The sequence below is a fragment of the Haliaeetus leucocephalus genome, unplaced genomic scaffold (genome assembly GCF_000737465.1).
Source record: "Haliaeetus leucocephalus isolate CR32 unplaced genomic scaffold, Haliaeetus_leucocephalus-4.0 Scaffold228, whole genome shotgun sequence".
Classification (NCBI taxonomy): Eukaryota; Metazoa; Chordata; class Aves; order Accipitriformes; family Accipitridae; genus Haliaeetus; species Haliaeetus leucocephalus.
Window position 1 is genome coordinate 22,381,305 of NW_010972664.1, and position 14,675 is coordinate 22,395,979.

Here is a 14,675-nt window from a genome sequence, read left to right on the forward strand (position 1 = left end):
TCAGTTGGACATAAACTTAAATTTGAGCATGTGCTCACAGTGTGTTTTTGAATCATGGTGTCAGATGTTTTAGGCAGAAAAAATGAGATACGTAAGAGAGTAAGTGACAGCATAACAACAGACACTTGTTAGAAGATATTTGCCTGTGCTAGCTAAACTAAAAAATTCTGGAATACAGAAATATGTACTGATCTATTCAGACAGGCAGCAGGTACCTTCCACGTATCTTTCAGCTGGTCTGTGCTACTTCTCATAGCAATGAAGCCTGTAAACTCATTGATCAGTCTGTGACAGCAGCATCCCTATATATTTAAGGATTTGTCTTTTGAGACTTACTGGTATCTTTCAGCTTCGCTCTTTTTAGTATTACGCACTTGCGGTACCTTTTTCTTGGACCGTTATCTTCCAAATCTTTTTCCTCTATCCACTCCTCAAACATTGTGCTACATCCTGAATTTCCTCTTCAGCAAGTACCTCATATACATCAAGCGTATGCCTGCTAAGAGCATCTCTCTCGATGATTACTCAAGTCCTGCCTTCTGCTTGAATACCTCCAATGTGTCAAGCTCAATTTGTTACTGAATACTGTCTTAATCAATGGTTGTCAAAGTATTCCACAGACAATTTGTAATTCATGAAGCCACGCCAGGCAGACATACCTCAGCTGTGAAATCTAGAACTGTATTATCAGTTGTATTACCTTCAGAGTATTTTCAAAGTTTAACAGTAAAATTACACCTTGGCTTTGGAAAAAAATGAGAAATTCACAGTGTTCTTTTGGTTCAGAAAGTCTGGGAACTGTTACTTCGCAATAATCCAAACCCTGCAGTCTCTGAACCTTTCTGCCTCTGTTAGAATTTGGCAATGCCTTGGTTATACACTATGCTCCAACTATTTAGCCATCCCAAATACACTTCTTGTGTTCACTAACAATCTCTGTATCTTTTCTTACACTTCTCTACATCTTAGTATTTAATCTAAGTCTACATGCTAAATCACCATTATCAAGTTAGTAACTCATTTTCCAGTTTCATCAGTGTTTGACTACAGTAAATCAACTGAGTTCTGTAATATCTCTTATCTATGCCAAAGGCTAAACATTCTTATTAATAATGCAAACAGATCACTGAAATCAGTATCATGCTCTATGTTTGTGATGTGTGCTCTGTCAGTAGCAGTAACTCATTGCTGCTTCTTAAACACATTAGCATGTCTCAGTAGGCAAAATCTAAGCTATACTGTTCTGCTTTGTAAAAACACCACTCCATCCTTTCTAGTGCATTGAGTATTCACTGCCTGAGGACTTTTGAACTGTTTATATATGATAGGTAGCACTATACCTTCAGCAGGTGCAACCGTTGAGCCAGGGTATCATGGTAGTTAAATAAGAGAGGGTACTTGGGGGTGACAGTCTTTTTTTCACTGTATTTAGGAGAAAAGTAGTCATATAGATTCTGTTAAAAAAGAAAGATGTATTAAACTCCAATCATCAGATTTATTTTGTCATTTTAGGAAATGAACAAAAGACAACACAAACCTTTTTTTCACTCTCAGGAAGTGAAAGAGAAGGAAGGAGAGAGGCTATATGATCTGCAATGGTATGATGTAGCCCATCTGCCCGAGGCTCTGGTACCACCAGACTAGGTGGTGTAAGGCCTTCTTCACTTGCAATAACCTGGCAAACATGATATATGTTAGCTTTCATTACAGTGTGAATGCTGCTTAACTTCATGAAAACTACCAAGCAGATCTTGCTATAAGCTAAACATCCATAAATTTTGTTGGGAAACAAAACAGTGGGTTTTTTTCCACAAGTAGTAATAATGCAATTCTCCGTGTTAGTTCCTGCCCCAAACAAAGATTATGGAAAACAGAATTCAATGTTTTCTCCTATTATTTACTTTTGGAAGGATGAGAAGAAAAATACTTTCAACTTGAAATGTTAAGAATTGTTAATGAACACAGATAATTAAAAACTGATTGTGTATCAGGTGTTGGACCTTATTTTGGGTATTTTTGCCTGAGTCTATTTTCAGACTAAATTGTAAAAAGTAAAAAAAAAATAAGACTGTGCTGAAATTTTATTTCTAAAAGGAGGATTTCCAAATCATACTGTAGGTCTCTGCTAACTCATAGATTGTGTCTGAACTCAACAGAAGTCAGATCTGTCTAGCACTAGCATCGATACATGCCACTTTAATGTTAGGCTTGCCCTAAGACCTTTGTACTGAGTAAAACAGTAGAAGTTCAGTGTCAAAAAAATTGTTGCAGGACATGAAAACTTGTTATTGACTTAGCTAAGAAATTACAGCTTTTTCCTCATTTGATTATATTGGATCTGTAGTCTTGAAAAAATAATTTTGGAATAACACTGTATGTACAGGGTAAGTGCACAATATAGAAGAAAACCAAAGATGTCACTTCTGATTTGTGATTCCTTTGTAATGAACCTCCTTGGTCGGTGCCTCCATGCACAGTCTCTTATTTTAGGCTGAAACAGATGGATTTATTGATCTTTGATCAATTCATTATACCACGTCTAAGCTGAATTAGCCACACAAATTATAAAGAGCATATTCCCACCTGTTCCAACATGCAGTTCAGCATTAAGGGTACAGAAAAGTATTCCTCGGGAATCTGACTAAGCAAGTCATTGTAATACCTCATGTCCACAGAAGTAGCCAAAAAAGAAGCTTCTTCCTCTGTTGTAATAAGAGATAAAACATTAAGACCGATGTCTTCAGAAACGCCTATTTATATTACCAACCAGTTCAACCTTCAGACAGTTTTTCTTAAAAAAGACTAACAAAATACATTATCATAGAGCTCTTAAATCTGACTGTGACTAGGAACAGATAGAAAAAGTGTTTTTCTTAAGAACTTAGTTATCACCACTGCAGCTTCCAGAGACTTTCACAATGTATTCACCAAGAAACGACTCTCAACATCAAATCATATCTTCAGCTTACTGTGCAAATACTTCAAGGATTTGTGCTATCAGATGAATGAATTGTATGACAGAGTTAACAGCTACAGATGAGTGCTTTAATCCCTTAGACATACCCTGTGACAAAATTACTGTTGGCAGAATTTCTTCTGCTTGCCCTTTTTTCTTTGAAGCTGTAAGCTGTGATGCTGGTTGCACCTAAAGGAACAAAAAGAAAGATAAAAAACCCTCAGAAACAGTAGAACAAATGAGGATTGCACAAATACATGGGAAAAATTATTTTCATTTAGCTTTAGTTACTTACCCTAGACTAGATGCTAAACTTTTAAATGGCTGGTATTAGGGGAGGGAAATCCCACCTAACTCTGAATGGAACAAGACAGTAAGAATGTAGTTTTATGAATGTTTTAAATGAGCATTCTGTAGTACTGCTACAGATGGAGTAAGCCCATTTTTTCCCCTGCTACTAGTACATGTCCTAAAACGCCACTTTCTTCTGCCCACTTAAGCTTTTGCCTACCATGAACAAAATAAAGAAACTGATCTTGCATAGAACTAATAACTTTTTTTTTTATAGTTCACATATGTGCAAGAAGACATACTAGCTCTGTGCAGGTATATTGATTTTGCAGACACAAGATGTCATCAGAAGCTATTTAAGGGATTTTTACACCTGTGATACTTTATGCCTGTATGATCCTTCAAATTTTCCTTTTTCTGTTTCCCCAATGCTTGGCAACTTTTTTCCATTTTTGAGGTTTTAAATGCTGAAGGCAAAAATCCCAATTTCGTTCACAGAAAATTACACATGGAGTGATGGCCCAACGTGAATTTTTGTGTGCAGAATTAAAGACAGGCAATTCTAGCCTATACTAGTTATTCTCTACAAGACGAGAAGGATCCTTGCCTCAGTTGCAGATGGTTGTGCCGATTTGCTCCCTGATAATGCAGACACATTAATAAACTTGGTGTTTTCCAAGTAGTTACAATGCTGTCTTCTCCAGTCCAGGCAGTCATACATTAAACAAGCAATGTTCTCAAACAGTGCAGTGCCAAATGCAAGCTGTGACAGAAAATCAGATACAAAGGATGAAGTTTGCATACAAAAGTGTCATGTAACTTAGCCACTTGAGTTATTAGCTCTCTAACCAGCAGATCTACAACTGTTTAAAAATCTTCTTTAGAGCTCTGCTGAAGAGATAGAGAAGAATGTGAAATTACAATTACAACCTGATGAAAAGCTTCAGTGACAGATCATTTTTCTTTTATTTCAGCTATAATATATCTGCTCGCAGGATATTCACAAGTAGCAACAGTCCCCTATCAAATGTGATTATGGGGAAGATATACAAGATAAACTTATTTCCCAAAATAGGCATCATATTTTAAGATAAGATCAAGAGTGTAATGACAAGTAAAGTTATAAGTAGCAAGCCTACATGTTTCACCAATTGAGGCATTTTTAGTGAATGCCTTGGAAACCACTGTGGATTTAGCCAAACTCGGTTCTGATCCCTTCAAGATCAAGGGTACTTCCTAGCTCACCAGATTGTCTATATATAGGATTTAGTGTACTATAAATAAGTGTTAGGAAGATGTAGTCTGTCCTTTAACCCTAATAACATAGACCACAAATACAGTAGGTTAAATTATGGCATGTTGCTTTATTTTGCTTTAGCAGTTTATACTTTTTACTGCTGCCATTGTGGATTGAAAAATACTGGACCCTTTTACCTCACTATACTTGAGAACCTAGGCTGGAAAAATTTCTAATGGTTCACATTCTCTTGCAGTGCCCAGTAATAGTCCTGACTCAGCAGGCTATAATGAGTAGTAAGCCAGAGCCATGTTTTGGGTTGGACAAAAAGAAGAGGTACTGGGTATGCTAAAACAACATCTTGTCTCAAAAAGCATTCTTGCATTCATTTTAATTTGTTCTCGTGTGACTGTTCTGAGATACAGTAAGTAGACCTGCTGTTATGAGGACATAAATACAATTTTTGTGTTATTTGACATGGACATCTGACTCTCTAATGAGATCCAAATTGGGTCTATGTAAAGATGCTGAATAAATTTAATACCTCAAACTGTTTTAAAACTCTGCTGCTGTGGCCTGCAATATTAAGAAACTGCAAGTCACGTATTTTTATTCAAAGGACTCCTTGTGAATACAAGCTGAATAAACTTGTTGGATATGTAGGAAATGATTTTTGTTCAAGATTACAAATATACTAACTACTCTGGTTCTGCTTCATAGAAGACTAAGCTAAAATTCCTGTCATTTCTAAATCGGTCTTAAATCTTACAAATGCCAAAGCATGCCATGCATTGTGAAAGCAGAATCTACTGACCAGCATTTCTCTGTCAGACCAATCAGGGGGAAAGGCACTCTCCTTAACTAGGTGATGAAGTCTGGCAACATCAAAGAGACGTGATTCATGCTTTCCACTGTTCAGAACTGGCTCCAGGTATTTCCAAAATGTTTCCAGGTCTTTGATAGCTTCATCTTTCTTTCTTTTCTCTGCTTCTACAACTAAAATTTATAAGCATTAGATCAATCATCGTACAACGTCTCCCTTCTACACAAAGCACAAATCATATATTAGCCTTCTGTAAGAACTGTTAAAACATTCCCATCCTCAGAGTCTCAGCAAAAATCTGACAGCCAACTTCAGAATCAAAAAACTCCAGGAAGACAAAGCCTCAGTAAAACATGGTAGTTCTTTCAGAAAAAAAAAAAAAATAAAAACAAAACCACACCCCTACCTTCCCCCACCGAACTAAATTGCAGCAGTGAATGTTTGAAACCTAGGAAATATAAAAATCCCAGGTTGCACTTTTCCAAAGCTGCCAGCACATACCTTGGCAAATCTGTTCTTTAAGTATAGGGTAAGCAAGTCTTATTATCACAATTTTATTGGTGTGAAAATTGGGGCAAAAGGAGATTAAGGTACAGTATGACTGTGAAAAGTAAGCGTAGAAGTTGTATGGTTTCCATTTTTACTGCATAGTAATGATTGATTTTCAAAGATGCTCTAGCTACAGTGGAAAAAAAAAAAGTTCTCTCTTAATGCCAACCTCACAATCACACTCTGGAATCTAAGATCAAACATACTTTTTATAGCCTAATTTAAGAGATGTAAGGACACTAAACCTGAAGTGACTTGCTTTCATTTGGACTTATGGGTGCTCATCACTTCTAAAACCTAAGTATGAAGGCCAAATACCTCACTCGTGTAATTCCAGTGGCCTGACGGGTTTGAAACAACACAACTCAGTGAGGCTGTGGACTCTTAAAAAAATGCTGATTTCCTTAAGGTTTTCCAAGTTATATATGCCTCCTGTAGCAGCCGTCAGAAATGTTTACCAATTAACTTATAAAATGGTTTTATCATGATTCAGAAGATATGTCTCATCAAGTGACTCTAGAAACTGGGTAGAAGACCTGAGAATTCTCTGCCAAAAGATTCTGTAGGTATAAGACGTTCTTGTTAGTTCAAGGAGAGACTGAACAATAACTTAGAAAACAAACAATGGCAATACCATTTTTGCACTGGCAAACACAGCTGCTCACAGGTAGTATGCACAAACATAAGGCAGGGAGAGGGAGAAAAACACAGCAGGAACAGTTTTACTTGGATATAAAATAGTCTGCTTTCTACACAGATTTTGTTCTTATGACCAGATTACCTTCAGGTGAAAGTAAAGATTCTCCCTGAAGTTTAGTTTCTTCCAAGTATGTCTGCAACGGCTTATAATTCTCAGAAGAAATTCTAATTACACTTGAAATGTTAATCCCAAGCTCGGACATCACAGGCAACAGCTGAGGGTTGTGGAAATCCAAAATTATGAAGTAATGATCGGCACCATCATCTGGTTCATCATCTGTTCAAAACACAACAAAACCAGATTAGAGCAAGGACATTCAACAGCTTAACAAAATCCATTTTTTTCTTGACTATATAGGGATAATGCAAATTAAGGTCAGAGAAAAAAATTCTTTTATAACCTCATTGGGATAATTACATATAAGTTTCAAACTATTATGTGCATTAGACTGAAGTCTTCTGTAGCAAACCACCTAGAACTCAGCAGGAAGAATAGAAGTCAGAAGTAATAATTGTTTGGAGAAGCACCAGGAGAAAAACTGGAGAAGCTGATTATAACCAGAATGCTAGCTGCAGCAGCATTTCTGTAATTGCTTCTCGAGGAATTTAGTGTCAGGACATACTCACATGCTCTAATGGTAGTTTAATCTATCCTATTTCATCCTGCATAAAGCTGGCCAGGGAGCAGACACAGAGTAAGTTACTGCATCTTAGATAACAGATTACATGAGCTGTAATAATTCTGAAGGATTAGCTGCAGGTATGAGCTGACTCACTGCTGACTGCCCCCTGCCCAACAGTTTCATGTTTGCTAGATGGACTCCCTGTCAAAATCCTCATCACTTGGTAATACCAGCTCACACTAGTCCTTTCAGTTGGCAAAGGGCACATCCAAATTCATCCTAAAGTGCAGATGAGGAGTTTCATTGAGTGCCTGCTCTGTTTGGGCTTACTAATTCTGTAGAAATGTGCATAGTAACCTTTCAGTACCAAAGCAAAAGGTTAAGCATTATGTAAGTAAAAATGAGCCCTTTAGAAGCTTGACTCTAGTCTAAGTTAATTGCGCAGATTCCCTTTATGGCCCATGGAGAAATACAGGTATTCAGACAGGTATCAGGTGATTTAGTTCATCCAGCATGTTTATTTATCCTAAGACAACAGAAACTGCCTGCTGAAGCTCCTGTATTTCTCCATTGACTATGGACACATACAATTAATGCAGACTATCGTGCACTAACAAAACCCCCACAGTTTTATGTTCTATTTATCATTAAGATTCTTTCTTATGCCTACTAACACAACACACTTAAAAGTCCTTTAGCCGCTCCTCCGGTCACGGGACTCGTTCATCCAAGGGAGAAAAAAAGGGCAGAAAAAAAGGTAGCTTGGCACTGACATCTGCCTGGAGCAGCAGGTTGCAACATGGTTGTCTCTCCTCTTCTTGTAACATTAGGTAAACATGAAAGAACTTAGGAATTTGGAGAAAGACTGACTGAGGAAGCAGCCACCACAGTCCAGTACATACGTTACATAAAGCAAAATCAAAACCAGAAGAAAACTAGTCCATTATATCACTGCTAGTACTGAAACCGAACTACATATTTTGATGCCTCAGTTACTGCAGGAAGAAAAAGCATGAGCACGTACAATTACTGAGCATTAATGATTTCTAACAAAAAAGACAGATGTCTCTGCATAGTGACTTACAGGGATCCAAAAACTCCAATGCATATATGCTGAAGACTGCCTGCCATTCAACAGTTACAATTACAGTCATGCTAATTATGATGACAAGTTGATAATAATCAGTCAGTTCTAATAATCAGTGACTAGTTCATACTCAAATGATGAAAGACATCAATGCAAGTAATCTCAAGATTACTCAAAAGCAGAAATATTCAATTGCAGAAAGGTGATAATGTAATAGGGATGAATGATAAAATGACTGTTAGCTACCAGAAACAGATACAGATTGTCTTTGAGTTCAAGACATGGTCTTATATAAGCAATAGCTCAGACTACTGTTGAGTAGAAATTGTGGCATTTTTCTTTTTTGAGTTTTTTTTGCTTGATACAGCTATATTAAAACAAATATAAACAGAGGACGTTTAGATTGGATATCAGGAAAAATTTCTTCAGCAAAAGGGTTGCCAAGCACTGGAACAGGCTGCCCAGGGAAGTGGTTGAGTCACCATCCCTGGGGGTATTTAAAAGACGTGTAGATGTGGCACTTAGGGACATGGTTTAGTGGTGGACTTGGCAGTGTTAGGATAATGGTTGGACTTGATGATCTCAAAGGTCTTTTCCAACCTAAATGATTCTATGATTCTATTAAGAGTGGCCAAGAGTGCTGGAAAACATTTTCACTGTATCGACTTTAAGGATCATCCAAGGTTCTTCATGTCTTCTGCTCAGACTCTTGTAAAATACAGAATACACGTCAAGATTTTTGAAGTAAAGTACAACATTCTTGGTAGAAAAGTTGTGTAGATCTACATGTTCTTGACACTGAGAAATAGAGCTGGCACCACTTTGTCCCAAGACACAAACCAAAGCTTTAGCATCAGGTTCTTGAGAACCTTAATTGCCATGTTCTCGAGGAAAACCAGAAAATCCTGGCACAGTTGTTTCACCCCACTTAATGTTCATTTAGAATGGTCTCCAGAAGTTTTGGCAATACTTGACTCAATTTTCCCTTGGTATGCACTTCTAGGTGGAACTGTCAGGAAGAATGAAGAAACAATTACCTCTCTATAAAACAACAGTTATGTTTTTCCTGTAGCTGAGAGTGAAGGGTTTGAGGGGTGCTGTCCTTCTCAGGGCTATAGGTTCCTCCTCACTGTCTTCCTCAGCACGACTAAAGGAAGTAGCAAGGTCAGAACACCTTTTCCATTTTTAGGTAGTTCCTTATTGTCTTCAGACTGGAAATCAAGCCACTGAATACATTTTTTTTTGTATGAGTCACAATCAATTTGTGTATTATTAAGCCCAACTGTGTGGGTGGACAACGAATGAGGTGAATTGTTCAGAATGGCTTCAGCTCAGTACAGTCATGACTGTAAAATTAAGTACAGCAGAAGTGACCAAGCACAAAATACCTCAACAACGTCTCCTTTGAGGCAATCTGCAGCTATGGTTATTTTGTAAATATCTTTGGGACTAATGAGACAAATCCCAGTGAATAACGTCATAGTTTAACAGCAGTGCTAGTAGTTCATAATATAAAGGTACTAAGCATACTAAACAAGGATAGTTTTCATGGCTGTTACTTTCTGGAGACAATTTGTATTTTCCTTACTTTGTCTTCTCATTAACTGTGACTAACAAGGCAGCAAAGCATAGATATCTTACACAGGTACCTGATGTTTTCCACCCATCCCTCAGGGCAGTAGGGAGCAAAAATTTTGGAGCTGATAAAGTTGTTTCTATGGGGCCTAGTGGAAGCATATTAATACCCACTCAAAGCCACTCTGTACTGTACATTCTGTACCAATTCTAGTAAGATGGCATGAGTTCGCTACATGACTTCAGCTTGGGTTCTTACAGGCATGAATGTTTCTTTGAACACTTCTCCTTTCATGCCCTGAAAAACCTTAAAATCATCAAAAGAATGTTATAGCCAAGCCTTATCTGAAAAAATGAGGAGCTATGTACACATAGCTACCGTTCTGTTCTTGCGTACTTTCGTCAGATTCGTTAAGATGCAGACTTGCTCTAAACACCTGGACCGATGCTTTTTAGATGTTTAAAGAGTGCCATCGATCTCGAATGAGATGCAGACGAAGGTGTGATGAAAGAGAGAGGAAAGCCTGCAGCAGTTCAACTAGGGAATAGCAGGTACACATAATGCAACCAAAAATCAGCAAGTGCTTCTGCAGCAGCAGAGATCCTGTTTATGCTGATGCAGCTCAGACATACTATGGTCCAAATGAAATATAACTGTGATCTAATGAGGAGAGCTATGCATTTTCTCTGATATTTTTTTGTTCTAGTGAAATTTGTAACCATGGGTGCTATGTATTACGAATAAAGATTTTCTTGGCACTAGTTCGTGTATTATTCTTTACCTCGTATAGCTCATTTCTGCAGTAGGTTTCTTCAGGTCTCAGTTCCATCCAGATGTTTTTACAGCAAATGAAATCACATCTCCCTTTGTACAGAACCTGGCTTCATCCCCAGACAATGGTAGACAGCTCTGTTATACTTTATAAATACAAGGAGAAAGCCACCTTTGGATACTGACACAAATGCATTTAGTTATTCCAAAATCTTTCTGTAAGAAAGGTTTTCTGTAGGATTTGTTTAGCCACTTTCTTTTAGTCTTACACATGCTAAAACATTTTGATGTCAACATGCTACATATACCTCATCTGTATTTTATTTCTTAGACTGCACAATCTATCCTAATACTGAGCAGAACACAGTGCCCTCTTCAAATGCAAAGTGACAATGCTTTAATATTGCCAAATAGATCTTGACTTTTCAACATAGAACAAAACAAAGTACTCAGAAGCTAGGTTGCAAGATTTCTAGCAAGTTTATCAGGAGTATATCTACATTTTTTACATACCAATGTATTTGTCTTCCTCTTCTACTACTCCCCGTCGCTTCAATTGCGTGTCCTTTTTAACAGTGACTGGTGCTAGAGGACCTATGTCTGTCTTTTTTCCTTTTCTTTCTTTCTCAGCTGTCTTGGCACTAAGGAGGTTCTCCTTCTTGCCAGGAGGTTTAGTTTTCTCTTTCCCTCCATCTTTTTCCTTCTGTTGCTCTTCTTCTGCCTGACAAGATGAAAAAAACTAAGTTCTCATCATAGCCTTTCTGCAGAACAAAGGGCAGACTGCTGTAAAATATTAATGATTCAAATTTTTTATTTGCATACTTTTCCCTCTCAGCCAGTATAATGTTGATGTCTTGAACACTCTGCTTTATCCTTCTCAAGCACACCATTCAGTTTATTATAGTCTTACTAAATCATAGTGTTAAGACTTCACATTAAAAAGGAACTGTGAGAGGTAGGTAGACATTATACCTACAAAACTAATGAAATGCATTCTGGTAGAAAGACAAGTAAAGAATCACTGTGCTTTGGTTACTGCCACTACAGCACTTGCATCAGCCAGAAACCTTCCCTGGACTGAAGGGAAATAAGACAAAAATTCAATTTCTGTTAATTCTTTAGCACCTCTGTTAACACTCTTGAGTATGGTGTAAAATGGTACCAGCACTATTTTTCTTTGATGTAAATATCTGCCTACTATAAACCAGAACCAAGAGTCTTGTGCTCATTTCACACAGGATATTACTCAGCCATTCTCATTATTTTCAAACAAAACCACCTACATTAAGTTCTGCTCAGCAATTTAAGAGTAAAGAATGAAAAAAGATTTTGTAAGTATCCCAAAACCTCACGCTATAAATCCAGAAAGCTCAGAGCCAGTCTAAAATTAAAATAATCCAAAATATATTAAGGTAAAGCAAGGTGCTATAAGAGCAAGAAAGCCTCCACTTTATTTCTACCCAGCAGCAGTACTACGCATTAACTATGCAAGAATGACATTTAAGGATTGTAATGCTAAATTAAATATAATAAAATGACATTAACTTAACTTACTGTTACCATCCTGGTGGTGTCACTTTAAAGGCTATTAAAGCAATGAGAAAAGCTCTCCATGCAAATGAGATGGGGCAGTTGACTCTACACAGTTGCTTTCCCTAGATCCAGCTGGAAAAGCAGACTTTCCAGCTGCAGAAGTTGTGATTAGTTCAAATTCAAAACCAAAGCAGAAAATCTTTTCCTGCTTTTCCCTTCTTTACACATTCCCTTTCTGTAAAATTTAGGAATGCTTTCAAGAGATTCTTGAAACTATTTGTGCTGTGAAATGGGGGATTTGGATGCTTTCATTATTTTCTTTCAAATTTATCCCACTTTGGACATTTCAAACCAAAGTTTTTGATAGTACTACTTTGAATTCTAAGCCGATGAACACATCAAAACAGATGATACAATCATCAAACTACAAAGTTCACAATCAGCTTTATCTATTGCATCTGCATCATTTTATGTAATTAATCTCAAATAAGCAGAGACATTCCTGAACTTGCCAAGATTCCAACAAAGAACACTAGTTGACCTTAATACCTCAGGAAGTTAAAGCCTCTCCTTTCTAGGACTCTTTCCTTTTCCTCTCAATGTCATATTTCTCCTTCCATATAAGGTGCGGCTTTTTGCGGAGTTTCTAATCTTCCATTAGCTTTACATTCTGTAATTTTGTTATTTTAAGCTTCATATTACGGAATCTTACTACCTCAGACAGTTTTCTAATTGAGACACTTCGTCTCTTCTGCATACTAATTTGAACGCATACTCCTGTCAATTTATGACAAGCTTCTGCTCCTAATGAAGTACAGAAATTTCATTATGGTTTATTTTTGTTTATTCACTTGCTGTTTTTCTTCTGCCATTCCATTCTATTAACTGTCCATTGTTTTCTAGAATAGACACCAGTTATGTTGGCTTTCTGAGAACTGTAAAATCTGATTTCAACCCGCGAGTTGTTGGCAATGGAACGTGTACTGTACAACCTAGTTGGAAAGGATTAAAAATTTTATGGCAGACAATGTAGAGTTAGAATTCTAAATTAAAAGCCAGTTTCTGCCCACTCTGTACTGCAGAGCATCCTCATAGCCAGGAGCCCTCCAAATTCTTGACTCTGTTTTTGTCCTTCAACTGCTGCTCTCATGTTCGCCTGCCACGCTTTGATATAGATATAATCCAGAGGAGGTGACAACTTTGTCCAGATTGCTTGGCTAAAACAGACAAGAAATTCTAAGTTCCAGAGATTCTTCAGCCTTCAATACCAACTATCCTCAGATCCTCCAGGGAAATAAAATTATATTTACAGGAGTAATCCTGCCAAATCAAAGCTAAAGGCTCCCTTTTAATACTGAAGTGCCTAATTTTTAAACTTCAAATTCTTGTTTTACAGTTTACTTATCAGCATTGACTGATACCTAAGAGTAAAGCCATTTTTTCTCCATTCACTATATAAAAAACTGTTCTATAGCTTCACCCTCTCAATTTCTCTTCAGATTGAAAACATGTTGGGTTTTTTCCTCAGATTCTTCATCTATTTTTATCTTACATTATCATTTGCTAACCAATTTTGCAATTGACTTCTATCGGAACAGGACACAACTTTAATTTATCACCTAGCATTTCATGTTCTTGTACTTGTGTGCTATACTTCATCCACCAATTATTCCCACAAATAGAATTATTGCTAAAGAGACTTACAGACTTTTCAACTACACAAAATCCATGAAACCATTTTCTTCTTGCATCTTTTACATGCATAGACTGCTTAAGTCTCCATGTCATCACATTTTACATTATAGTTTTTGATCAATTAACAGGGTAAACTATTGCAGCAATTACATGACTTTCTGATAATGGTCTTCAGCTGCGTGAACGCTTGCTGGAAAAGGACTATAGCAAAGATCAATTGTTCAGTAAGCTGTTGAAATGTACATCTGACAACTTTTTTTTTTAAATTACAGAGGTTAAAAAGCAATTAAGAGGTCTGATCTGATTGCGATTCTGTGCAAGAATTGTGAAATTCCTCCTGGAACACCTAAGCAATCTGTCTGAGGCAATCTTGGAGCTAGTAGTGACCATCTTGAGAATATGTGGAAGCGAGTTTTGGGAACACTGGGAAATGTGGTACCCAATTCTGAGAAGCAGACTTCAAGATATGAACTATCTGGAAAGAGTTCAGAGGAAAGGAACAAGCATAATCAAAAACTAGAAACCATGACACATATTTGGGGTTGTTTAGTTAAATATGTAATAGATTTCTGCAGAATGGAGGTTAAGAACTGTTGTCCCCATACACAGTGAGAAGTGAAGCAGTAATGGGTTTAAATTAGAGCGGGGTTGGTAAGGTTAGAAACCTTTTCCAAATGGGTACATTGCAGAGATAGTTGAGCAGTAATACTGATTGCTGTAGAAAAGCGAAAGCACAGCAGTGGAAGGTTTTAAGAAGAGGTTCAACAAACATCTGCCAGGAATAGTTCATGTAAATTTTATCCTGCCATAGTGCTGGAGGATGGAAGAGGTAACT

The 14,675-nt window shown here is 37.2% G+C and overlaps 1 protein-coding gene across 1 annotated transcript in view; it reads right to left on the reverse strand.

Moving 5' to 3' along the window:
- Positions 1-14,675, reverse strand: part of SPAG17 (sperm associated antigen 17) — a 99,006-nt gene that overhangs the window by 61,147 nt on the left and 23,184 nt on the right. Inside the window, exons 5-12 of the mRNA XM_010567509.1 lie at positions 11,126-11,333; positions 6,638-6,832; positions 5,299-5,480; positions 3,855-4,010; positions 3,064-3,145; positions 2,584-2,702; positions 1,538-1,675; positions 1,341-1,454 (exon numbers count right to left, since the gene is read on the reverse strand). Coding sequence (XP_010565811.1) covers positions 1,341-1,454; positions 1,538-1,675; positions 2,584-2,702; positions 3,064-3,145; positions 3,855-4,010; positions 5,299-5,480; positions 6,638-6,832; positions 11,126-11,333 — 1,194 coding nt within the window. The remainder of the gene's footprint in view (positions 1-1,340; positions 1,455-1,537; positions 1,676-2,583; positions 2,703-3,063; positions 3,146-3,854; positions 4,011-5,298; positions 5,481-6,637; positions 6,833-11,125; positions 11,334-14,675) is intronic.